Raw genomic sequence first — 27,048 nt, 5'->3', positions numbered from 1 at the left:
GTTGCTCAGTCGTGTCAGACTCTTTGCAGCCCCATGAATCGCAGCACACCAGGCCTCCCTGTCCATTACCAACTCCTGGAGTTCACTCAGACTCACGTCCATCGAGTCCTTGATGCCATCCAGCCATCTCATCCTCTGTCGTCCCCTCCTCCTCCTGCCCCCAATCCCTTCCAGCATCAGAGTCTTTTCCAATGAGTCAACTCTTCGCATGAAGTGGCCAAAGTACTAGATTTTCAGCTTCAGTATCAGTCCTTCCAAAGAAATCCCAGGACCGATCTCCTTTAGGATGGACTGGTTGGATCTCCTTGCAGTCCAAGGGACTCTCAAGAGTCTTCTCCAACACCACAGTTCAAAAGCATCAATTCTTCGGCACTCAGCTTTCTTCGTAAGTTAGTATAATCACTCTGAAATGAACTTCCTGGCTCCCCCATGGCATTAGGCTGTGGGGCCTTGTTTTCCCAGTTTGCCCACCATAGACCAGACAGCAGCAGCTTCTGGAAGGGACAGGAGCCCCCAGAGTTGCCATGAGATTGGTACTGGGCACAGCTGGCTCAGTCCTCATCTGACTGCCCATTGTCTTCTGAGCTTCTGGGAGGCAAAGCGCTGGCACGCTTGCATTAGGCCAGTGGAGAAGCTCTGGGCAGAGCCCTGGCTGCTCATTCCTCAGGGTCAGAGATCCACTCCCTGAAGGCACCTGTCCCAATCTTCCTGGCTACACCAGCCCAAGCAGAATCAATTTTTGCTACCACTCAGCTCTCTAACACCCCCCATCTCTAGGCATTTCAGCAGGGCCATGTGCTGACACCCTCCCTTGGTACCTATAGGTCAACAGGAACCTGGAGATGGGCCCAGCCTCCCCATATGGTTCAGGAGGCCCAAGTCCCAGAGAATGTGAGGCCCATTTCTAGGGCGTTAGGGAAGCCTGAAATTGAAAGGCAGAATCAGATTGGGTCTTAAGGCACTGGCTTTGATGAGGACCATAAACCTCCAAGCAAATCAGATTAACACCTGACTCTTCAAAACAGAATTGGCCACAGGGCATAGTCCCCTGCTGGTATTCCCGCCCTCATTCTCTCTCACGTGCTCTGCCAGCCAGTTTCCTGGTTAGAAATCACGCAGGTAAAATGGGGGTGGCCCAAGGCAAACCAAGGTCAGTTGTGGCCTGTTACCAGATTCCCATGTCACTGTCCCCTGTCGTGAGATCAAGTGAGGAGAGGCCCCTCTCCTGGCCCAGCGGTGTGGATATAGGCAAAAAGGCTCTGGGTTGACCTCAGGCCTGGGATCTACTCCAGGTACCGCCTCTGACTTGTATGTGGCCTTCTGTGAAGGGCTAGCTCAGCGACACCCCCCAATTGTTGGTCATGATTCGACAAGTTAGGAAACACTAGATTAAATATTGTTCTTAGATCCTTCCTACCTCATACATTCTAAAATAGAATGCCTCTATTTGTGGGGCCCCAGGAAGGCTAAATGAGTTGGAGCTGGACTTTTGACTTTTGAGTGTTTCTTGGTCATGAGCAAGGTCTTGGTCTCGGAGAGGGGTGGGATGGGGTGAGGCTGACTCAGCCCCATAGTGGGGGCAGCAGTTACAGCCCATCCAAGCAGAAAACTCTGACCCTTCAAAACAATGTCAGAGCAGGCTGGGGGTGGAGGAAGGCTGTTTCTCAGCCCTCTGTCTCAGGAGAGGCTCTGTGAGGCCAGGCCTAGGTGGATGGTGAGGGCCAAGGTGCCCGCCCTGGCTGCGATTGGGGCAGTGGTTGGTTATGGCGAGGGAGGCAGGCCCCTGAATGCACTGGCCTGGCAGAGCGAGGGTTTTTATTTCAGCTGCTCCAGCAGGGCCTGGAGGCTGGGCTCTGATTCCCCAGAGAGAGGAGGCAGGCAGTGGAGGGTGTGCTGGGCAACCTCTCAGAGTACTGCTGGTGAGGAGCCTCCCGAGAGAGTGGAACTGATGGGGAACAAGAAGACAAGGCCTTCTCTGGAGGAGACTCATCACATTATATTGTTACTGCCTCTGCTCTTGGGGGCAACATCCGATCTGCCTCGGTACCGTCCTGTCCAGGGCCTGACACTGGTGGGCATTCATGAAGCATGAAGGAGAAAGGGTGAAGGGCACTCAGAGGACTGGCTAGTGTGTCTGGCAGGGAGGGGAGTGGAAGGAAGGAGTTCCAAGCCTGGGGCGAGACCTTTGACTGTGCAGATGTGGCTGGGGAGCTCTGAGGGGCCTAGCTTGCATCTGTGGGAGGCAGCTCTGGGACCTGAGCCAGTTGTGAACCCACTGCCCTTGGGAGGGGAGGGGCTGGGCCGGTGCCCGCCGAGCCCATTAGCTGGAGCCTGCATTTATTGGCAGGAGATGCTCTCTACCCCTGGTGGAGAAAGGGGCCGAGGGACTCTTCTGCTCGGTTATTTCTTTACAGCCTCTGGGTCAGGTGTCTGTTGTGAAAGCCTGTCCCCCATGGCTAGAGTCCTGGGGGCAAGAGGGAAGCCGGCCGTTCTGTAGAGCAACAGCCCTGCCTGGGATGCAGCCTCCTGGATAATTCTCAAGAGAGCAGGGCCCCTGGCCATGGACGGGGTGCCAGGAGGCCTGGTCTGCGTCTCTGGTGACTTGGGACACTGGGCACATCATTCAGTTCCTTCTCTGTCAGACAGAGATGATACCAGGTAAGGTTGCTCTGGTGATTAGAGGCCAGGGGGTGAAGTGTCAGGGAAATGATTGACATCTGTGAGGACTTAGAGCCTGGCTGCCTAAGGTACTGAGTGTCATTCCTTGGTCACCAGCTTTAGCCTACCGGGGAGTTCATGAGGAATGCAGGAACTCGGGCCCCACACCAGGTGTCCTGAATGGAATTTTAACAAAATCCCCCCTTCTTCAGGATCTTGCCTCTCCTCACCAGCCCTGCCTCTCCCCTCCTGGGGGGCAGTGGGTTCACACCTGGGGGAGCTACAGGTTCTGCCCAGGCTACTGCTGCTGCCCCACGGAGCTGCCTCGCTCCACTTCCCTGAGTCAGTGGGTGGTGAGCAGCCTTTCGTGGGTGGATGGGGGGCTGAGCCAGGCTGGGCAGAGGCCTGGCACACAGCACCGAGGCATAATAGGTTGGCTAGCTGCACTCTGAGACGCAGCCTCCCCTGCTCAGGCCCAAGCAGGAGCTCCCATTGCACCCGTGAGCACAGGCCACAGCTGCCGACCAGCCTGAGTGAGGGCTAGCTCGCTGTCACCCTGACCCCAGGTGTGGCAAAGGAGGCTGCACTTCAGGAAGGCTGGGAGGGGACCTGGGGTCAGGTCAGGCTAGCTACGGGCACTAAGTGGTTATGAGGCAAGGCCACAGGCGGTAGGAAGTGGTGAGCGCAGGGGCCAGGCACACTCTCAGTGGAGACCATGGCTGGCCTCTCATCCCTGGCTGGCTCCCGGGCCCAAGCCCTTGCTTGGTGGAGAAGGGTGGCCAAGGCACCAACCCCTGCTGGAGTTTGCCTGCCTTCACTCCACTCAAGCCGGCTGTTGGCAGGGCAGGAATGGTTAACACACAACAAACCCTCCTCCTCCAGAACCTCCTCAGAGCTGAGCAGTGACCCTTCCACACTCAAGACAGGAACTGAGGGCAAGGGCCTGGGGGAGGTCTTAGCACCCCCAGTGCCTGGCTTCCCTTCTCTTTGCAGATACTGAGGACGTTGGGTTTGAGGTGGACCATGAGGACAGGGGAGTTAGCCATTTCCTGAGAAGAGCCCAGGCTGCGTCAGCCCAGGGAGGCCAGTTTGAGGGGCTGTTCCACTGGGGTGGGGAGGATGATGGAAATGGGGGGCATGACGGAAATGGGGGCTAGGGGCTGGTTAGATGGGGCCCAGGGGGTGCAGTGCCCTCCAAACTGGTGTCAGAGCCAGCAGACGAGTCCCGGGAGGAGCGGCCCTGCAGGAAGCGGATGATCTTCTCGATGGTGGCCTCCTGGTACTCGTGGGACCACCTGTGGGCACACAGGCAGCTGGGTCAGAGGGCTGGGCAGAGGGTGCTGTGGGCCGGGGGCCTGTGCAACCCACCCTGGCCCCTCCTCACTTGATGGCATTGAAGTTGAGCACAGCCTGCATGTCCTCCGGCAGGGCCTGGGGCTCTGGCCACTCGAAGCTGTCAATGACAGGCACGATGTTCTTGCGGTACTTCAGAGCAGTCGCGATCTCCTAGAGAAGAGAAGAGGACGGCACTGGGGACCCATCTGGGGGCCCTGAAGCCAGGCAGGCGCTGGGAGGGCCAGTAACCCAAGGCTGAGCCCAGGGTTGGATGCTGGCCCTGAAGTCCACCTTGACTATAATAAATATACACACACACACATCTATCTATCTATCTATAGATATGTGTGTGTGTGTGTAAATACATATTAGTAGATGCTTCCTAGATGGCTCAGTGGTAAAGAATCTCCCTGCCAATGCAGTAGACACAGGCTCGATCCCCGGGTTGGGAAGATCCCGTTGAGAAGGATATGGCAATCCACTCCAATATTCTTACTTGGGAAATCCTATGGACACAGGAGCCTGGTGGGCCACAGTCCATGGGGTTGCAAAAGAGTTTAATGACTAAACACCACCAAATATATATATATATATATATTCTTGGTGCAGAGCTCCTAAAGCTCTCAGATGACCTGGGGATGGGGATCTGTGCCTAGATAGCTTCAGGATGGGGGCTCGTGGCCAGGAAGAGGAAGGTGTGATTAGAAGGTTGGAACTTTCAGTCTCAGCTCCTCTGCCCCCAACAGCTCCAGGATGAGGGAAAAGGGGCTGGACTGAGACGTCACTAGTGACTCAATCGTGCCTACATAATGAAACCTCCATAAAACCCTTAAGGACTGACCAGGTAGGTTGGTGAACACATCTAGGTGCAGAGTGGGTGGCCCAGAGAGGGCATGGAAGGGCATGGAAGCTCCATGCTTCCCCCGCTTACCTTGCCCTGTGCATCTCTTGCATTTAAATGTTCCTGAATTGTATCTTTTATATTAATAATAAACCAGTAATAGTTCTCTCCTGAATTCTGCACATCATCCCAGGTCACACTAGTGGTAGAGAACCCGCCTGCCAATGCCGGAGACATAAGAGATGAGGGTCCGATCCCTGGGTCCGAAAGATCCCCTGGAGGAGGGCATGGCAACCCACTCCAGTATTCTTGCCTGGAGAATCCCACGGACAGAGAAGCCTGGCAGGCTACGGTCCATGGGGTTGCAAAGAGTCGGACACCACCGAAGTGACTTAGTGTGCATGCACGCACATCATTCTAGCAAATTATTGAACCTGAGAGGGGTGGTCATGGGAACGCTTTGAATTCGTAGCCAAGACGGACAAGCAGTGCAGATGGCCTGGGACTCAGGACTGGATCTGAGGTGAGGGCAGACTTGTGAGGCTGACCCCTTAAACTAGAGGTCTGTAACCTCCGGGATCTAATGCCTGATGATCTGAGGTGGTGCTGATGCAACAATTAAGTGCACATCCCCTTCCCTGGCCTGTGGAAAATTGTCTTTCACGAAACCGATCTCTGGTGCCAGCATGTTCAGGGGCTGCCGCTAAACCATGGCATCTGACGCTCATTCTAGGTGGGTAGTGAGCGTCGGAACTGAACTGGACTGTGGGACAGCCAGCTGTGTGGCGGAGTGGCGAACTAGTTGTTGGTATGGGAAAAAAATCCCGAACAAATTTTAGTATCAAGAAGCACGTCCCAGCCCCTGTATCCAAACTAATTCGTCCTGAGCCCTGCCAATTGTGGTCCTTACTTATTTCTCAAATCCCTTCATTTTTCTCCACCTCCACCCCCACCACTGCCCTGCTCCAACCCCATATTAGCATTAAGCCCCTCCAGGTCTCTTCTCATCCATTCTAGCCTCCTCTCACTCATCCTCCAGGTTGCTCCTTCACCTGGCAGCTCTTTGCAAAATGCAAATCTTATCATGTCACCCCCTACTTCGAATTCATGGCTTTACACGGCTCTTGGAATAGGGTTCAAGGCTCTGTGTGGTTGTCCGCAACTTACTCCTCAAACTCCACTCGGCACTGTCTCCTCAGCCACACAGACCTCGCAGCCTCTTAGATTTTCCATCTTCCCTCCCTGCACAGGGCCTTTTCGTACATGCTTCTTCCTCTGTCTAGAACATTCTTCCCTGCCCTCTCACCTAGCTAATACCAACTCATGTTTCTGATCTGAGCTCAATCAGGTTTCTTAGAGAAGTCTTCCCTCACTTTCCCTGACCAGATCAGATGCTCCTCTTACAGGCTTTCATAGGCTCTGTAGCACCTGCTACAGTTGGAAATTTAAATTCACAAGTGAGAAATTTACTTATCTGTCTTCTCCACCAGACATAAAGGCGGGGACAATGTCCAGGTTTCACTCCCCTTGTATCTCCTGATCTTTCACAAAGCCCTGCCCACAGCCTGCCTTTGCTAAATATTTAACAGCTGAGGGGCTGTATGAATGAGTAAAACAGTACAGCATTTGGGGGTTGCACTTTTGAATCATCAGATCTGTGTTCACACCTGGGTTCTCTGACACAGGCTCTGTTATGTGAGGCAAAAACAACAGGCTCTCAAAGCCTGTTTTCTAATTTCTAAAATAGGGGTAATGATAGTTCCTATCTTGTAGAGTTGTTGGGAGGAATAACTGCTATCCCACGGCAAGTGTTAGACTAGCAATTAGCATGCAGTGTGTGCTTAATAAATAACAAGTGTTATCATTTCCTCCTCTGTAAGTGGGGATAATAAAACTTACCTCATCAGGTTATTCTGAGGATGTTGCTATTAATGGGTGCTCGGGTAAGTGCTTACTGAGTGTTTTTTCCTTTCAAGGGGAAACCCCAGAGATTGGACTCTTTGAGTGCAGTTCACTTGTGGTTTTCCATATTGATTACCCGCTAAAAGTGTGGCTTCGGGGAAAGTAGTTTCAAAACCAGAAGCAATTAAGCACTAAAACCAACCAAGGAGGGATGATGGAGCCTTTGGGACTGGTCCAAGGCGAAGGCTCCCACCACCTGCCTGCTCTCCCCTCCTTGCAGTCAGCTGGAACAGTGAGGGATATCAAACATCCTGGAGGAACAGAGCCTTCCTGGGGAAGGAATCTCTAACTTCAACCCCGACTGGCTTCTGGGGAACCTCTCCATATTACAACTGAGAAGAAGGAAGCCCAGCAAGGGGATTTGCTCCCAAGTCATACACATGTGAGCCCAGACTCAAGCATTCTGATTCCAAGTCCAAGGCTATTTCAGCCAAGCTGTCTGCCTCTCTGCTGATCACCTGGGTGAATTCTGGCCCTGCAGCAATTTATTGGGGAACCTTCAGATGTTTGTTTCATCCATTAAACAGAAGCAAAGACAGGGATCTGTGCTCACTGCACAGATTCAGAGGCTGGCCAAGAAATGACTTGCTCAAGATCAAACAGCCAGGTAAGAATGAAAACTGAGTTGAGTCTTCTGACCTAATAAACCTAGTAGATATGGATAGAGGTCTTGTTCTAAAGCAGCCAAGGAGACAAGAATATGCCCAGAATGACTAGATCATATATAAATTGGTGTCAGTGTAAAGTCAGGTGGGTAAAATTCTTACTTACTATAAGAACATGGAGAACAGAAAAAGCATCAAGGGAGACTTCATGGAGGACATCCATTCTCCCGCTCATCTCAGCTTATCAGAATCATCTGTTTGATCATTGACTCAATTATTCTATAAAGTCTGCCAGAGCCTACTTTGTCCCATGCATGGTTTTAGGCATCAGGCATCACGAACAAGGCAAGGTTTTTGCTGTCATGGAGCTCACAATGCTCCTCTTTTTCTCTCAGAAGGCTGCCTGCCACCTATGCTAAGCTGTGATTCTCCAGGGTGTCTCTCTGACCCAGAATCCCCTCCCAAACCAAACCCAGTGTTCAGCCCCTCCTACACCCTGGAGTTGGGAAGAGATGCAGACAGTCACTCTGGTGTCAGCTGAATCCACCCCTCAGATCTGAGTCATAGGACAAAGCTACATCTGAAGAAAGTGCATGGGCTTTGGAGTCAGAGAGACAAGAGTTCAAAGCCCAATTCTGATTTCTGCCCCAGCAGTGTGGCCATTAGAAAAATTATTCTACTTCTCTGAGCCTCAGTTTCTCCATCTGTAAAATGAGAAGGCAATACCAGTAATAATGTAGGTTTTCGGCACTTTTCTCATGCCTACCTTTGTTTTTTGCTCATGCTGTTTCCCTGCCTCTGATGCCTTCTCTTCCACTGACATAAATTGTTTAGACTCCTCAAGTTCTGCTTCTTCCATGAAGTCTCTGATTTTTCCAGCCCTTGATGCTTTTTCTGTTCTTCATGTTCTTATAGCAAGTAAGAATTTCACCTACCTGACTTTGCACTGACACCAATTTATATATGATCTAGTCATTCTAGGCATATTCCTGTCTCCTTCGCTACTTTAGGACAAGGCCTCTATCCATATGACTACTTCTTCCCTTAGCCCTGGTCCCAGTTTCTGCTGACTAATGAGTAATGATTAATAATCTACAGATGTGATACCCATCCATCCATCATCCATCCATTCTACAAGTACTCAATAAGTTTTACTATGTGTTATGCACTCAGGATACAATGGGGAAATTACGCAGTAGTAGTACTCACAATAATTATATTAACAATAATAATTGCTGCCATTATACAGCAATTATGTGCCAGGCATTCTGCTAGGCACTTCACAAATTTTAGCTCTTTTAATCCTTATAACACTACCCTAGGGAGGTAGGTACTATAATTATCCCACTTTCCAGTAATAAACATGAAACTCAGGAATTAAGTCACTTGCCCAAAGCCGGACCCAGGATTTAAACTCACAGCTTTGCATTCTTAACTTTTCCACTGGGCCTATCACTATGCTTCCCTGCCTCCCTTCCCTCACAGAGGTTATTTTTCAAAGCATGTTGTTCCCTCTCTGACCCTCACAACAGTTTTATGAGGTGAACAGGACAGGTAAGTTATCCTCATTTTGTAGATGAGAAAACTGGGGCTCGGTGAGCTAAGTAAGTTGCTACAGTCCTAGTACAGTCACAGTGGTGGCTCCTGACTTCCAGCTGGGCCATGGAAGTTGCTGGCATATGCAGACAAGAAAGAGAATAGACCACTAGTGGGAAGCTGCTATGTAACACAGAGAGCCCACCCTGGCACTCTGTGATGACCGAGAGGGGTGGGATGGGTGGGACACTCAGGAGGGAGGTGACATACATATATAACTCAGACCGATTCACGTTGTACAGCAGCAACCAACACAATATTGTAAAGCAATTATCCTCCAATTTAAAAAAATACACCGAAGATAGTAGAAACATAGAAAAATAAAATAAAACATAAACTAAAAGACTGAAAGGGGAAGCTGAGCCCTGGGCCACAGGCCAGCTCGGGGCCCCGGGGCCGGCACTTACCTTGTGCACCCAGTCCTTGCAGTCGTCGTCTTGCACGCACCTGTCTAGAGCCCCAGCCGACAACACCAGCACGAAGTTGCGGGCCTCCATGATACTCTGGATGAGCTTGTCCTTGAACTTGCCAGCTTCTAGCTTCTCCACGTCGATGAAGACACTGAAGCCGTGCAGCTGCAGGTGCACCTTCAGGAGGCTGCCAGGAGGACCAGGGTCACTGCCGGGACCTCACCCCGAGGCCCCAGGCTGCCTGCCGGCCCGCCCCCCTCACCTGGCCAGCTGGGAGCCTGTATTCCGCCGGTAGCTGATGAAGACGTCTGGAGTGTCCCCGCCGGGCTTGCCACCGGTGCAGGGCAGCGGGGAATGTAGCATTTCTGAAGCAGACAAGAGACGGCTTGGTGACAGTGGGCCTTTCCCATCATTCACCACGAGGTACATCAGCCCCTGCACACCCAGCCCTCTCGGCCCATCCCAGGCAGAGCGGCTTGCTCCCAAAATAGAGAGGGCTTCCCTGGTGGTCCAATGGTTAAGAAGCTGTTGGCCGATGCAGGGGACACGGGTTCAATCTTTGGTCTGGGAAGATCCCAGATGCTGCAGGGCAACTGAGCCTTGAGAGCCACAACTACTGAGCCCATGCTCTGCAACAAGAGAAGCCACCTTAATGAGAAGCCTGTGCACTGCAATGAAGAATAGCCCCACTCACCGCAACTAGAGAAAGCCCACGCAGCAGTGAAGACCCAGTCCAGTCAAAAATGAATAAGTAAATAAATAATCCAATTTCGAGTGTGTCACTGCCCCCACTTAAAAACTGTGCACGAGTTCCTACTCCCTACAGAAGGTGTTGGTAAGCTATTTTTGCTGAAGCACCCTCTTGTTTTTAAAAAATTAAATCTCAGGGATGTATTGGGAGCTGCAGTGTAAAAATGATAGAAATTAATCTGCTTTGGTTCAAGCAAAAGAATGGAGCCAAAGCCCAGTCCCTGTCCCCTGTGCGAGCTTAGTGCATACTTAGTGAATGAATGGCTGAATGAAAATAATCAATCTTCTTATACTAGTCAGACAACACTCACAATGTCGTCTGTTTATGAGGTAGCAAGGCAGAGATTGAAACCCCAGTTGTCATTTAATGACTCTAATAACCTTAGAAAATGTATTTAAATCTTAGTTTCATTATCTGTAAAATTAACACCTACGATGGAAATGTTCTTTATCTTTAATTCAGATAGTGGTTACACAGGGGTAGGCATTCGAAACTGTTCAAACTGGACACTTTTAAAGTATACCTCTTTTATTCTTTACAAGCTGACTTAAAAAATTAACACCCATGGCACAAAATGGATGTAGAGATGGAATAATATCTATTTAACACTTAATCAAGGGCTTCCTTGGTGGCGCAGTGAAGAATTTGCCTGCTAGTGCAGGGAACACGGATTCAATCCCTGTGCTGGGAAGATTCCCCATGCCGCGGAGCAACTAAGCCCTGGCGCCTTGAGACACGACTGCCGAGCCAGTGTGCCGCAACTACTGCAGCCTGCGCCCGCGAGGGCCTGTGCTTGGCAACAAGAGAAGTCACCATGATGAGAAACCTGAGCACCGCAATGAAGACTAGCCAGCTCACCGCAACTAAACTAGAGAAAATCCGCGGGCAGGAGGGAAGACCCAGCACAGCCAAAAATAACATTTTAAAAGCTTCATCAGGACCTGGTCTATAGCAATTGGTGATATACATTAGCTATATAGTAAATTAGTAAATTAAATTAATAAATCAAGAGGGCTGCTAGAACCCTAGAATTCACCCTGAACTCCCTAAAGCACCCACACTTTGTAAGCTGTCGGGTAATAGGATAAGCCCCTTGCCTTCCCACCCACATCCCCTGTATGCAGCCCCCAGGCGGTCTTACCTCCACACTTGCTCACACTGCTCCCTCCACCTGGACCGCTCTTCCTGCTACCACCATCCCCTCTGCCACCCCCAATACAGCCTGCAAGACCTGGGCAGCCCACCCCACGTCTCCACAGCCCAGGCCTGGGCGCACAGGATAGCTGGTGCTTCCTCTAGGCTCCCACTGGAGTCCTAGGCATGCTACCCGCTGCCCTCATGTGCTTGTTCATATATCTGCCTTCCTCCCACCCTCCTACCCACCTCAGACTGGGAAGTTGGTTTGTTTTGTTTTTTCACAGTAATCACTCATTTGCATTTAAAAAAATTGTATCATCCAATCAGTCAGCTCTTAATACTATGGATTTTAGAGTAGAAAAGTCATACTGTATACTTCTTATGTCAAGCTTGCGTTGATTATGTTTATGAGATTTGTACACACTGTGGGTGGAGTTCATTCATTTCCATTGCTGTCTCAGTTTCCTTCCTATGCGAATGCCACCCGTGATGGTCATTCAGGTTGTGTCTAGCCTGGGGCTATGAGAAACACAACTGCTTAGACTGGGAACTTCTTGAGGGCAAAGTGCATGTTAGTCACTCAGCCGAGTCCATTTTTTGTGACCCCATGGACTGTAGCCCACCAGGCTCCTCTGTCCATGGAATTCTCCAGGCAAGAATACTGGAGTGGGTAGCCAGTTCCTTCTCCAGGGGATATTCCCGACTCAGGAATCAAACCCGGGTCTCCTACCTTGCAGGCATATTCTTTACGCCGTGAACTACCAGGGAAGCCAAAGTGCAACATACTCATCTTTGCATCCTCAGAGCGTGTGTGGCACAGCCGACATGCTCAGTCAATCAATCCATCAGTCCGCAGTGAGGCTCCAAGTCCCCGCGGGGCGTCTCCCCTCATCCCTCCAGGGCTGGCGCTGGGGCCGAAGCTGGGGCAGGGGTGGGGGCCCAGGTGGGCAGGCTCACCTCTGGCGGCTGTGAGGATGCGGGCGCGGTGCACGCCCAGGCCGATGCCACAGTCCTCCAGGAGCTGCTGCTCGGACACGCGGTGCAGCAGCGAGCGGTCCAGGCCGCAGCTGACTAGGCCGTAGGTGTATTGGCGGAAGCGCGGGTCCAGGCTGCCCAGCCAGTCAGCCAAGTTGCTGCGGTCGCACGTTGCGTAGTTGGCGAAGGTCTTGAGCTCCGTGAGCTCCCGCCGGAACCTGCACCCAGGGGAGGAGAGGATGCTGAGGTCTTGACCGGGGAGGGAAGGGGGGTTAAAATAAGCGGGCTGGAGGCTCTGTACCTCTTGCGGGTGATGCCTGACTTCATGTCCAGGTCGGTCTGGAGTTCCTCGTCGGTGAGCCGCAGAAGCAGGTCTCCATCTACTTGCTGCTTCTGGAGGACAGGTCAGATGTGAGAGGCCCCCCTCCTCAGCCTGGGGACCCCACCCAGCACAAGATCATGGGGAGGGAGCTGGAGATGGCGCTGAGGGAGGTGGATGGGACCCAGATGAGAACCGTCAAGACTCAGGAAATGGCTGAGTACAGGCTCCCCACCACGAGAAGGCCACCCCGGGTGCCTCAGGCGAGCGGTGCCGGGATGGGGCGCTGTCGCCTGTGTGCAGGGCGCCCCTAGCGGCCACGCGGCCCTCGGGGATGCGCTTGCTCCGACTGCCAGCCGGCGACCCCGTGCAGCTCTACCCGGAAATTCTCGCAGTACTGGGAGAAGCCGATCTGCTGCAGCCACGTCTGGACCTCGGCTTCCTTCCAGCTGGGCACGCTGGGCTGGATGCGCCGCGGCACCTCCTCGCCCAGCAGGCGCAGCGCGCGCTTGGCCAGCGCCGACGTGGTGCCATTAGTGGAGTAGGAGACGAGGCGTTTCAGGCTCTGGATGGCACCTATGTCGCTGAATACCTGGGGAAAAGTGTGGGGAGAGGAGGTCTTGGATGCACCAAATCACCAGCCGCCCGGAACATGCCTGGTCCCTCCCCTCCCCTCTTCTCCCCGCTGTAGCCACACTGTTTCCCCTTGCCTTGCCTTCATCCAATGAATCACTGAGTACTGTGAATTCCCCCTCCTGAAGCTCCCTCAGCTATTCACCAGGTCCCTCTCATGTCTCCCATCTACAACTGCTGCTGCCCTGGGATAAAGGCTAGATCTCAATATGGCTGCCAGCTTGGGCACCAGGCAGCCCCTCACCCCCCTCCCGCCCACCAATCCCTCCTCCTTCCATCCCCTTTCACCAAACCACCCACGCATGGAGGCTCTCCCTCCTCTGGGCCTCAGCTGTGCTATTTCCAGACCCTTAGATTTTCCAGCCTGCTTGTGGGAATCCTACTGATCTATTGGATCCAGATTGATTGGCACCTCCGCCATGCAGCCTGTTTTGATTCCCTCACAGCTGGGCCCACACCTCCAATTAGACCTTGTGCCACACTCTAAATGCCATTGTTGTTAACTGATGGTGCGACTTCCACTGGACTGGAAGCTGAGGTCATGTCTTAACCATCCCTGGGGTCCCATAATTGGCACACTGCAGGGCACTCACTGTGTCTTTATTAGACAGTTCTCACTTGGCCTTGCTGGGAAAGAGGTGCCAGAGTTGGTGGTCTTGGCTTTTGCCCAGACCCCCTCCTTGGGGTCCTCACTCTGTGCTTCCCTTTAAATCTCTCCTCCCAAAGCAGAATGGCCTGCTTTGTAACACCAGTCCTCCCATGGCCCCACGCTGGGTGCAGAGAGGAGAATCAGAAGCTCCTGGAACACCAGACCTTGGTAGAGGCCTCAGAGACCCCTAACACAATGGTCTCTTCTGGATCTATGGGAACACACACAATGGGTGGCAATCACCTGTGAGACACATTCCTCTGATGTCGCCTGTCCAGCCCCAGATGACCACTGTCATACAGACAGAGTCTGTCCATGCAATGTGCACCATTCTCTGTGCACCAGGGGCCACTAACCCCCCAAACCTCCAGAGGAATACAAAGGAAGGAGAGTGACATTATGTGAAAGTAAAAGTCGCTCAGTTGTGTCCAACTCTTTGCGACCCAATGGGCTGTACCCTGCCAGGCTCCTCCATTCATGGGATTTTCCAGGCAAGAATACTGGAGTGGGTTGCCATTTCCTTCTCCAGGGGATCTTCCTGACCCAGGGATCAAACCTGGGTCTCCTGCATTCCGGGCAGACTCTTTATCTTCTGTAATATTTAAAAAACAAATCCTGAAAACTTATGATAATTTAACTATTAGTAGTCTCACATCCAGGGTAAAAACAGCTGCTGTGGTCTACTCCTTCAATTTTCCAGAGAACAAAAATGAGACAAATAAAGGCCCAAGACTTCCCTGCAGTCAAGCGGTTAAGACTTCAGGCTTCCACTGCAGGGATGTAGGTTCAATCCCTGGTCAGGGAAGTGCTGCTTGCCATGAGTTTTAGCCAAAACTTTAAAAAGGCCCAGAGAGGGGAAGCCAGGTACCCAAGGTCACACAGCAAGTTAAAGTAGAGGGCAAAGGCAGTGGATCAGGCCCTGAGACTGGGAACCCCTTGGGACTCAGGTGGAGTTATCTGGCTGACACACAGATGTCCTGCCCCAAAACTGTCTCTATACTCCATCTCCTTCCTAAACTCCAGAGCCAAATGACAAAATGGCCCACTGGAGGGCCCCAGCTGGTCATTTCTGAGACAATTCAAACTCCAGGTGTTCCAATGAATTCACTTCCTGCCTACTCCCAGCCTGTCTCACTGAGTTCACCTTATTTCAGTACCTGCTGCCATCACCCACTGGGCAGGCTGTGTCCAAAGCCAGGAGCCAACCTCTGATGCTTCCTCTTCTTCATCCAGCCACCCAGCAAGTCTTAATTCTGTCTCTTCAGTACCTCTGGACGGAGAAGGCAATGGCAACCCGCTCCAGTACTCTTGCCTGGAAAATCCCATGGGCAGAGGAGCCTGGTAGGCTACAGTCCATGGGGTCGCCGAGTGTTGGACATGACTGAGCGACTTCACTTTCACTTTCATGCATTGGAGAAGGAAATGGCAACCCACTCCAGTGTTCTTGCCTGGAGAATCCCAGGGACAGGGGAGCTTGGTGGGCTGCCGTCTATGGGGTCACACAGTCGGACATGACTGAAGTGACTTAGCAGCAGCAGCAGCAGCACCTCTGAAATCTGTCTGCTCTCTCTGCCTCTCCTACCATGCCCCAGACCTGCACCATCCCAAGTGCCTCCTGCATGGCCTCCTATCTGACCCCCTGGCCTCCAGCCTCGCCCTTGGCAACACCAACTCTTTGCAGCTGTCAGGAAGGTCTTTGTCAAATGCTGGTGTCCTCTGTGTAAAACCTTGGTCTTGCCTTCAAGGCCACAATGACTAGTCTCTAATCTTTCTCCTTATTTCACCTAACCCTTATTTATACTTCAAGTCCCAGTTTAATGCCATTTCTTCCAGGAAGCCTTCCCAGATTCTGTCTAATCCCCCATCCCCACTCCACCCTCCACCCGCACCCACCTTGGTCTTGCCCTGCCGACTCTTGATGGCTGCCTCCGCACAGAGATAGAAAGCCCCGACGCACTGCACCTCCAAGCGTGAAGAGTCGAGCAGCGGCACAAGACGCTGCAGGTCGTCAGGGGCACGGCCCTGGCTGGTGTCACTGGCGTCCACCATGCGGCGGGCGAAGTGCCCGGGATCCAGCGAGGCCACGAGCGGCTCCACGAGGTCCAGCGTGCCGGAGTGCTCCACCTCGCGCTCCACCTCCTTGTTGGTGGCCAGCACAGCCACGGCCAGGCAGGCGTGCAGGCGCAGCATCTCGTCCTCCTTGGAGAAGGCGAGCGGGAAGAGCCACTCAGCGGCACGCTTCTCCACCATGCGCCGCTGCACCGCCTGGCCCCCGTGCAGCGCGCAGTTGGCTAGCGCCAGAGCGCAGTGACGGAGCAGCGCCTGGTCCGTGCGGCGGCACCAATACAGCACCGCGTCCAGGCCCCCGGCTGTCACCAGCTTCTGGCACGTCTCCTCCGAATGCTTGAACATGTGCTCCAAGATGCCAGCCATACTGCGCTCCAGCTCCACCGGCTCACGCTCCTTTGCCAGGTTCAGGATCACGCCCAGCCCAATGCGCGCCACGCGGTCCCTGCCGAGAGAAAACATGAGGGAGAAGTGGAGTTGCTGAGGCCTGGGGTGTTTGTCTTAACCTCACAGGGGTCACGGCCTCATCAGTTATCCCCTCTGGGCCTCGTTATAGTGTCAAATAGGACGTGAGTCTGTCCTCCCTGCCTCCCTCACCTCCTTCACTTCCTGCTCTGGTGCTGTATGCTTAGTCTCTGGGTCGTGTCCGACTCTTTGCGACCGCATGGACTGCAGCCCACCAGGCTCCTTTGTCCATTCCATGGGATTCTCCAGGCAAGGATACTGGAGTGGCTTGCCATGCCCTCCTCCAGAGGATCGTCCCAACCTGGGTCTCCGGCATTACAGGTGCATTCTTTACCTACTGAGCCACTATGGAGAAACAGACTTCTCTGATTGTAAGGATACTCCATCCTGGCCACCGGCTTTCCAGGTGGTGCTAGTGGTAAAGAACCTGTCTGCCAATGCAGGAGACGAAAAAGACTCAGGTTCGACCCCTGGGTTGGTTTGATCCCCTAGAGGAGGACATGGTAACCCACTCCAGTATTCTTGTCTGGAGAATCCCATGGATAGAGGCGCCTGGCCAGCTACAGTCCATAGGGTCACAAAGAGTCGGACATGACTGAATGCTTATATGCATCAGTAAGCATTGCATGCTTGCATGCATCCTGGTCGCATCCATTGCCTCCAGGACACATTTTCTTGGAGTAGCAGTATGTGGGGTGGTTTAAGAATTCTAGCTCTAGGGACTTCTGTGGTGGTCCAGTGGCTAAGACTCCACACTCCCAATGCAGGGGGCTGGGGTTCGATCCCTGGTCAGGGAACTGGATCCCACTTGCTGCAACTGACTTAACATGCCAAGACTAAAGATTCCACATGCTGCAAGGAAGACTGAAGATCCTGCATGCTGCAACTAAGACCCAGCTGAGCCAAAAAACTAAATAAAATAGTTTAAAAAATCCTAGCTCTAGAGCAGATCCCCTGGGTCCTGGTAACTTCTCTTTGTCTACTAGTTGTGGGACCTTGTGTACCTTCCTTCATTCTTTTCCTCATCTCATAAACAAGATAGAAGCAATTCCTACCCCTATGATTATTATGAGAACCAATGTAATAATCCATGTAAAGTGCTTGGCACAGTACCTGACTCATGGAAAAGACTCCATAAATGTTAACTCTTTATCATTTGAAGTGTCACTTGAAGGACCCTATTCTTGGACTTGCCTTTCAATTTCTCGTCACTCTGTGCTCTGTGACTGGAGTGTATTTATTTATTCATTTAACAGATCTTTTATTGAGGACTTACGTGTGCCAGGCACTGCACTAGGGGGTGAAGTTAAACAGTGACAAAGAGAGACTGGAGTTGAAACACAGCTAATATGGAGACAAATGGTAAAGTAAACAATGTGTGAACAGAATAACAGTTATCTGATCAAAATGATAGCAAAACCAGGTGACATAATGGAGAGTGCCTGGGCAGAGGGATATGTCTAGGGAGGTGACATCTGAGAGTTAAATGTCCAGAGACCCCTGCTTGCAAGTATCTGGAAGATAAATATAAAAAGCAGAGAGAACAGCGAGAACAAAAGCCCCAAAGCCGGATGAGCATGGCATTTTCCAGGAAGAGAAAGAAGATCAGAGATATTTGCAGTGTCTAAAACCAACAAGGAAAGATATAAAATCAATAAAGGATTCATATGTAGAAAGGATATATAAATAAATATTCAAATCAACATACAAAAGGCAGTAAATCCACCAGAAAAGGGGTGAAAGATACAATCGGGGAATTACAAAAGGAAATTCAGAACATTAACAAGCAACTAAAGAGAGGCTCTAATTCACTAGTAATCAGAGAAATAAACATTAAAACAGCTGTCACTTTACACCCATGAAAGGGGCAAAAAGCAGAAGTTACTTCAAGTGGTTGAGTTGGAAGTTTGAAGGGAAGAGGGAGGAAAGAGTTCTGGGGGTCTTTTGAGCCAGCTCAAAACATTCGGACTTCATTTTTCTAAAAAATTTTTTGTTCATGTATTTATTTGTATTTTAGATTGTGTTGGGTCTTTTCTCGCTGCACACAGGCTTTTTCTCTAGTGTGACAAGCGGGATCTACTTTCTAGTTGTGGTGTATGGACTTCTTGCTGTGGTGGCTTCTCTTGTGGAGCTCCAGGCGCACATGCTTCAGAAGTTGTGGTACTGGGACTTAGTTGAAAATGAGGCATATGGAATCTTCCCAGACCAAGGATCGAACCAGTGTCCCCTGCATTGCAAGTCAGATTTTTAACCACTAGACCACCAGTGAAGCCCCTGAACTTCATTCTGACAGCAAATGGGGAGCCACTGAAGAGTTTTCAAGAAGGGGAGTGACCTGGTTAACACACGGATTTCAGGAAACTCATTCTGGCTGTTATGGGGAAGACAGTCAATGGGAGAGAGCTTGGAGGCCAGGAGAGCAGACAGGAGAGTTGCCACACTCCAGCAGAGGTGAAAGTGTCCTGTCTTCCTGACTTCCACCAGTGATGTTCCTCAAAGACTTACAGGCCCAGCCAGCCATCAGTTCCTTGCCCAGGGAGCACCACAGCGACCACAGTGCTTGTGACTCTGAGTCCACTGCAGGGCCCAGCTGAGCCCAGAACATGGCCTGAGGCCAGGACAGCTTTGCTGTTCTGATCACTGAGCTTCTCTGCAGCCCAAAGGAACAGATGGGTTCCAATCATCCACTTGGGCAGTCAGCACTATAGTTGTTCCTTTAACCAATGAGAAAGCCAAAGCTCAGAGAGGTTACATGGCATGCCCAGGGTTATACAGCTGGTGGGAGGCACAGCTGGGATTTAAATTCACATCTGTTTGTCTTCAGGCCTCAAGATCCTTCATCTGCACTTTGTGCTTCCAGAACAATCTGACTATATATACTCCAGGTTTATCAGAGCCAGGAATTGCTTCAGTTCAGTTCAGTTCAGTCTCTCAGTCATGTCCAACTCTTTGCGACTGCATCAATTGCAGCACACCAGGCCTCCCTGTCCATCACCAACTCCCAGAGTTCACTCAGACTCACGTCCATTGAGTCTGTGATGCCATCCAGCCATCTCATCCTCGGTCGTCCCCTTCTCCTCCTGCCCCCAATCCCTCCCAGCATCAGAGTCTTTTCCAATGAGTCAACACTTTGCGTCAGGTGGCCAAAGTACTGGAGTTTCAGCTTTAGCATCATTCCTTCCAAAGAAATCCCAGGGCTGATCTCCTTCAGAATGGACTGGTTGGATCTTGTTGCAGTCCAAGGGACTCTCAAGAGTCTTCTCCAACACCACAGTTCAAAAGCATCAATTCTTCAGCGCTCAGCCTTTTTCACAGTCCAACTCTCACATCCATACATGACCAGTGGAAAAACCATAGCCTTGACTAGACGGACGTTAGTCGGCAGTGTAATGTCTCTGCTTTTGAATATGCTATCTAAGTTGGTCATAACTTTTCTTCCAAGGAGTAAGGGTCTTTTAATTTCATGGCTGCAGTCATCATCTGCAGTGATTTTGGACCCCCCCAAAATAAAGTCTGACATTGTTTCCACTATTTCCCCATCTATTTCCCATGAAGTGATGGGACCAGATGCCATGATCTTTGTTTTCTGAATGTTGAGTTTTAAGCTGACTTTTTCACTCTCCTCTTTTACTTTCATAAAGAGGCTTTTTAGTTCCTCTTCAGTTTCTGCCATAAGGGTGGTGTCATCTGCGTATCTGAGGTTATTGATATTTCTCCCAGCAATCTTAATTCCAGCTTGTGTTTTCCAGTCCAGCGTTTCTCATGATGTACTCTGCATAGAAGTTAAATAAGCAGGGTAACAATATACAGCCTTGACGTGCTCCTTTTCCTATTTGAAACCAGTCTGTTGTTCCATGTCCAGTTCTAACTGTTGCTTCCTGACCTGCATACAGATTTCTCAAGAGGCAGGTCAGATAGTCTGGTATTCCCATCTCTTTCAGAATTTTCCACAGTTTATTGTGATCCACACAGTCAAAGGCTTTGGCATAGTCAATAAAGCAGAAATAGATGTTTTTCTGGAACTCTCTTGCTTTTTCCATGATCCAGTGGATGTTGGCAATTTGATCTCTGGTTCCTCTGCCTTTTCGAAAACCAGCTTGAACATCTGGAAGTTCACGGTTCATGTATTCTGAAGCCTGGCTTGGAGAATTTTGAGCATTACTTTACTAGCATGTGAGATGAGTGCAATTGTGCGGTAGTTTGAGCATTCTTTGGCATTTCCCTTCTTTGGGATTGGAATGAAAACTGACCTTTTCCAGTCCTGTGGCCACTGCTGAGTTTCCCAAATTTGCTGGCATATTGAGTGCAGCACTTTCATAGCATCATCTTTCAGGATTTGAAATAGCTCAACTGGAATTCCATCACCTCCACTAGCTTTGTTCGTAGTGACGCTTTCTAAGGCCCACTTGACTTCACATTCCAAGATGTCTGGCTCTAGATGAGTGATCACACCATCGTGATTATCTGGATCATGAAGATCTTTTTGTACAGTTCTCCTGTGTATTCTTGCCACCTCTTCTTAATATCTTCTGCTTCTGTTAGGTCCATACCATTTCTGTTCTTTATTGAGCCCATCTTTGCATGAAATGTTCCCTTGGTATCTCTAATTTTCTTGAAGAGATCTCTAGTCTTTCCCATTCTGTTCTTTTCCTCCATTTCTTTGCATTGATCACTGAAGAAGGCTTTCTTATCTCTTCTTGCTATTCTTTGGAACTCTGTATTCAGATGCTTTTATCTTTCCTTTTCTCCTTTGCTTTTCACCTCTCTTCTTTTCACAGCTATTTGTAAGGCTTCCCCAGACAGCCATTTTGCTTTTTTGCATTTCTTTTCCATGGGGATGGTCTTGATCCCTGTCTCCTGTACAATGTCACGAACCTCAGTCCATAGTTCATCAGGCACTCTATCTATCAGATCTAGGCCCTTAAATCTATTTCTCACTTATACTGTATAATCATAAGGGATTTGATTTAGGTCATACCTGAATAGTCTAGCGGTTTTCCCTATTTTCTTCAATTTGAGTCTGAATTTGGTAATAAGGAGTTCATGATCTGAGCCACAGTCAGCTCCTGGTCTTGTTTTTGTTGACTGTATAGAGCTTCTCCATCTTTGGCTGCAAAGAATATACTCAATCTGATTTCGGTGTTGACTATCTGGTGATGTCCATGTGTAGAGTCTTCTCTTGTGTTGTTGGAAAAGGGTGTTTGCTATGACCAGTGCATTTTCTTGGCAAAACTCTATTAGTCTTTGCCCTGCTTCATTCTGCATTCCAAGGCCAAATTTGCCTGTTACTCCAGGTGTTTCTTGACTTCCTACTTTTGCATTTCAGTCCCCTATGATGAAAAGGACATCTTTTTTGGGTGTTAGTTCTAAAAGGTCTTGTAGGTCTTCATAGAACTGTTCAACTTCAGCTTCTTCAGCATTACTGGTTGGGGCATAGACTTGGATTACTGTGATATTGAATGGTTTGCCTTGGAAACGAACAGAGATCATTCTGTCATTTTTGAGATTGCATCCAAGTACTGCATTTCAGACTCTTTTGTTGACCATGATGGCTACTCCATTTCTTCTGAGGGATTCCTGCCCGCAGTAGTAGATATAATGGTCATCTGAGTTAAATTCACCCATTCCAGTCCATTTTAGTTCGCTGATTCCTAGAATGTTGACGTTCACTCTTGCCATCTCTTGTTTGACCACTTCCAATTTGCCTTGATTCATGGACCTGACATTCCAGGTTCCTATGCAATATTGCTCTTTACAGCATTGGACCTTGCTTCTATCACCAGTCACATCCACAGCTGGGTATTGTTTTTGCTTTGGCTCCATCCCTTCATTCTTTCTAGAGTTATTTCTCCACTGATCTCCAGTAGCATGTTGGGCACCTCCTGACCTGGGAAGTTCCTCTTTCAGTATCCTGTTATTTTGCTTTTTCATACTGTTCATGGGGTTCTCAAGGCAGGAATTGCTTAAGAAATCTTTAATCCAACAACACCCTCATTCCTGAGGCTCAGTGAAGGGAAGGGCATGTTAAAAAGCAACAATTCAGAGAGAGAACTTTATTCTTTTTTTTTTTAGGAATTCTATAAGGACTTTATTTTACTTTTTGATGAGGATCATATTTAAAGTCTTTATTGAATTTGTGATAATGCTGTTTTCTTTTTTCTTGTCATGCAGCTTGCAAGCTCTCAGCTCTCCAACCAGGGACTGCACTCAGGTCACGGCAATGAAAGCCCAGGATCCTAACCACTAGGCCGCTAGAGAACTCCTAAGTTTTCATTTCTTGAACCTCAGCCCTCATCTTTCTCTATGCACTTGGCATCTTTATAGAGTTGAACTCTGCACTTATTATGAGAATTAGTCACTCAATTCCCAATTCTTCTGTAGCCTTAGAGGCCTTAGAAGTCTGGGTTCAAATCACAACTTGAAAGGAAGGGTAAACTACACACATATACACATAGACAAGCCTGTATATATACTGATAATACACACATATATGCAAGTGCTTATATATGTACAGACTCTCTCAGGAAAGACACACAAGAAACTCATTTCTCCAATTTACCTCCAGGGAAGGGGCCTGGATAGACAGAACTTTTAAGTGTATACCTTTTTTGTACTTTCCATCGAATTTAAGTGCAATAATTTTTTTCCCCTTTCTTTCTTTTTTAAAACACATCCCCTCCCCTCATTCACTGTGTATTCTTGGAAAAGTCATTTGCGCCATATGGTCTTCTGAAGGGGGCAGGCTGTGATTTTATTTATTTATTTGGCTGTGTCAGGTCTTAGTTGCAGCATGCGGGACAGGGGATCCAGTAGCTCTGAGGCATGTGAGATCTTAGTTCTCAGACAGGGATCAAACCTGCATGCCCTGAATTGCCAGGTGGATTTTTAACCGCTGGACCCCTGGGGAAGTCCCCAGGTTGTGAATTTAGAGGACTAGCAGTGAGAGTGTGGTGGGACCAGGCTCAGAGGGCCTTATCCTGTAGGGCTTCTCCTGGTATTTCAGGGTCAGTGAACCTGTGACCTAAGCCCCCAGGCAGTAAGTGTGGCAGCACCCCGGGGAGAAGAGAGCTGCAGGAAAGAGAACGGCAAAAGGAGTGGATACACCGATGGAAGAACCTCCTTTAAGAGGAAGCTGGTTGGTGGAGGAAGGAAAAGATTTCATAAACACAAATTCTCAATGTGTCACCACACTCTTTCCCGCCTTGCCCTTTCAGCCTCCTCTCCAAGTAGGAGTGGGGGAAATTCTGCCTTTCTCTGTGACGATTTTGATCTTTTGATCAGAACCTGCCTCAGTGGGTTCTGTCCTTGGTCCTGAAGTGATGCCAACCAGCATGTTATTTCTTGGAACCAGAGACATGGTTAGTGTGACTCCTCTTTCAGAAATTCCGAACCAGATGAGGATTGCTTTCAACTTTGAAAAATAGTGCTATTTGCATCTTGAAGCCTTCCTTTTCTTAGGGGGTTGGCTGTTGCACCCTTTCTCTGAGAGTTCAGGTTAGAGCTGCCCCATCCCACATACAGGACACACCCTTGGGCCCTGGCCCATCACATCCAATGAGAGCCTGCTCCATTTACTAGCCCTTCACGTTCACAGCCCATCTCCATCAGGAAGATTAATGACTTACTGAACAACCCTAACTTGGTCTTCCAACTTAAACTGCTTTATTCATGCATTTTTGACAGTTGTATCATTTCCACCAACCACAAGGCTATCTTTACTTTTTGAAAATGCCCGTCATCCATGTCCATCACACTTGTGAGAGCTTCATAAACAGACAGCGACCCTTCCAAAATCCTTCTAAACCTGAGGGGTCTGAGAATTCAGTGTGAGACTGGAGTGTGAAAGTCTAGTCTGCTCCGGCATGAGAGGGGAGAGAAAGTGGGTTGGGATCCTCATATTCCAGGAGAGATTCTGAAAGACAGGAGAGAGGGGCCACCAGGCTTCAGTTGGACCCCGCCTGCTATATCTTGGTTCGTGTGGGGAAGATGCAGCTGCCTAGCTCCACACTTCAGCCCCCCTTCCCCCACCCATCCTCCCAACTGAAAACCTCCTGTTCCCCATTAGCAGGCAGAGCATGAGATTATGTCTGCCCCTGTGACATGAAACAAAGTGAAAGAGAAAGCAGGAAGTGGATTAGGGGTGACATGAAGGCAGCAAGTAATCTTGCTGCTGCTGCTAAGTCGATTCAGTCATGTCTGACTCTGTGCGACCCCATAGACAGCAGCCCACCAGGCTCCGCCATCCCTGGGATTCTCCAGGCAAGAATACTGGAGTGGGTTGCCATTTCCTTTTCCTTAGGTTAGCGCTCATTTCAGCCTGGGAAGAGAGGAAAGGTATCCCCCCTCCTGTTTTCTGAGCAATGTGTCCTCCTCTCTTAGTGGGAGGGAGATGGTATGGCAGAGTGATGGTTATACAAAAGGATACCCAGTCCAAGGGGAGGACTGTGGGTTCAGAGGATCCCACTTCCATCCTCAGAACCAGGGACAGATTCACGACCTACTACTCCATTCCTCCCTCCCTGTCTCATTCCTCACCCCACCAGCCCTGGGAGTGAATGCTGACTGCACCATTAGTTCACTCTGTGACTGCTGTACAAGTCATTAAACTCTTTCAAGGCTCAGTTTCCTCATCTGTAAAATGGACACGCTGGTTCTCAACAGGGGTATAATGCAAGGATTTGTGAGTTGAGGCAGGAAAGGCACAGCGCAAAGCACTGGAGACCCAGGCGACCCCGCATCCCGTGGCGCCCTCCGCCCCAGCCCGGCCCCCTCACCGGTTCTCGGCCACCAGGATCTGCTCCAACAGGCGGGCAGCCTGCACGCGCGTCTCCAGCTCCGGCGCCTGGAGCAGGCGTAGCAGCAGGTCCAGGCCACCTTCCAGGCGGATAGCGTCGCACAGGCCTTGGGCTACCTCGCGGCCCATGGCCGGTAGCAGCCAGGCCTCCTCCACAAGCTGGAAAATTTCAGTTAGGCTGGCTCCCAAGGCCCGCACGCTGTCTGCCTGCTTCAGCGCCGAGAGCGCCTGCTGCAGCTCGGGCAGTGCGCGCTCCAGGGCGCCCTGCACCTCGGTGCTTCCCCCCGGCGATACCGCGCGGGGCCTGCGGCTGCCCGCCACCCACCATTGGCTCGCGCCGGCACCCCCGTCCGGCCCCGGCACCGCTAGCCGCTCGGGGTCCGGCCGTGGGCCTGACATGGCGAAGAAACGGCAGAGCTTGTAGGCGGAGAGCAGCAGCGTCAGGACCATGGGCGCAGGGCTGCGGGGAACATCCCCTGTCTGGAGGGGCGGGGCCCGGCGGGGCGACCGAGATGCAGGAGGGAGGGTGGAGAGAAGGGGACCAGGCAAGGGCACCGAACAGAAGTTTGGGGAAAGGGTGAGCGCAGGATCTGGGACGAAGAGGTTGTGGTGGGGGACGCAGGGCCCAGCTGTCGGGGACAGGCGGGAGGAGAGAGCGGGAAAGGCTAGGAAATTGGACCCAGGCGCGGGAGGGTTTAGGAAGCAGCAGCTAGAACAAAGAGTGGCTCCAGTTCCTGTTAGGTTCGCTGAGATGCTCTGCAGCAGCCCCACCGCTGAGAAGCGGCGGACAGCGAGCCGACACCCCTCCTCTGAGTCTTCCGGGGCTCCTCCCCTGCCGCCTGCGTAGCCCCACCCGCAAGTCTTCCCCAGTCACTCCCACATCCTGGCCAAGCCTCGCCGTCGTGTTCTCTACCCCCTCTACGGGGTTCAGAGGTGGAGGGGCGGAGTAGACTCAAATTTATGTCCACTCAGTCGGTGATGCTATCTAACCATTTCATCCTCTGTCGCCCGTTTTACGCTGGAATGACACTAGACTGTGAGGGGAACAAGGCTAAGTGTGCCCTTGTCCTACTAACGGCTAATGCAATCATAACATTTCTTGAGATAACTTACGCTTGTTTCTCAGTTAAGTCTTCATCATGCCTACCAGGTAGGAATTAGTGCTCCCATTTAACAGCCAAACAGACTGAGGTCCATAGAGAAGATTGCCCAAAGGCACACTCCCCTCTGATTTGTTGTTGTTCAACTGCTAAGTGTGAGGATCTTTGCAACCCCATGGACTGCAGCATGCCAGATGCCTCTGTCCTCCGCCATCTCCCAGAGTATGCTCAAGTTTACGTCCACTGAGTTGTTGATGCTATCTAATCATCTCATCTTCTGTCACCCTTTCTCCTGCTTTCAATCTTTCCCAGCATCAGGGTCTTTTCCCCTCTGATTTAGTTCAGTTCAGTCGCTCAGTCGTGTCCGACTCTTTGTGACCCCATGAACCACAGCACACCAAGCCTCCCTGTCCATCACCAACTCCCAGAGTCCACCCAAACCCATGTCCATTGAGTCGGTGATACCATCCAACTATCTCATCCTCTGCCGTCCCCTTCACCTTCTGCCCTCAATCTTTCCCAGCATCATGGTCTTTTCCAATGAGTCACACTGGAGTTTCAGCTTCAACATCAGTCCTTCCAATGAACACCCAGGACTGATCTCCTTTAGGATGGATTGGTTAGATCTCCTTGCAGTCCAGGGGACTCTCAAGAGTCTTCTCCAACACCACAGTTCAAAAGCATCAATTCTTCAGTGCTCAGCTTTCTTCACAGTCCAACTCTCACATCCATACATGACCACTGGAAAAAC

The 27,048-nt window shown here is 50.6% G+C and overlaps 1 protein-coding gene across 1 annotated transcript; it reads right to left on the bottom strand.

The window, feature by feature from the left end:
• On the bottom strand, positions 1,790-26,022 carry SARM1 (sterile alpha and TIR motif containing 1). Its single transcript, XM_018064294.1, has 9 exons — positions 25,178-26,022; positions 15,765-16,383; positions 12,969-13,181; positions 12,572-12,663; positions 12,253-12,488; positions 9,670-9,772; positions 9,405-9,594; positions 4,043-4,164; positions 1,790-3,953 (listed from the first exon to the last, which is right to left on the bottom strand). Exons 1-9 carry the CDS (start codon positions 25,645-25,647, stop codon positions 3,812-3,814), a joined length of 2,187 nt encoding a protein of 728 aa, XP_017919783.1. The 5' UTR covers positions 25,648-26,022; the 3' UTR covers positions 1,790-3,811.

This window comes from Capra hircus, chromosome 19 (genome assembly GCF_001704415.2).
Source record: "Capra hircus breed San Clemente chromosome 19, ASM170441v1, whole genome shotgun sequence".
Classification (NCBI taxonomy): Eukaryota; Metazoa; Chordata; class Mammalia; order Artiodactyla; family Bovidae; genus Capra; species Capra hircus.
Note: the sequence above shows the minus strand (reverse complement) of the source record. Positions and strands in the feature narration are given on the sequence as shown.

Coding starts and splice junctions, on each gene's coding strand:
- SARM1 (XM_018064294.1), bottom strand. CDS start 25,647: ATGGTCCTGACGCTGCTGCTCTCCGCCTACAAGCTCTGCCGTTTCTTC. Junction 13,182..15,764: donor GTCGGCAGGGCAAGACCAAG/GTGGGTGCGGGT, acceptor ACTTTTCCCCAG/GTATTCAGCGACATAGGTGC. Junction 12,489..12,571: donor TCAGGCATCACCCGCAAGAG/GTACAGAGCCTC, acceptor CCCTGGGTGCAG/GTTCCGGCGGGAGCTCACGG.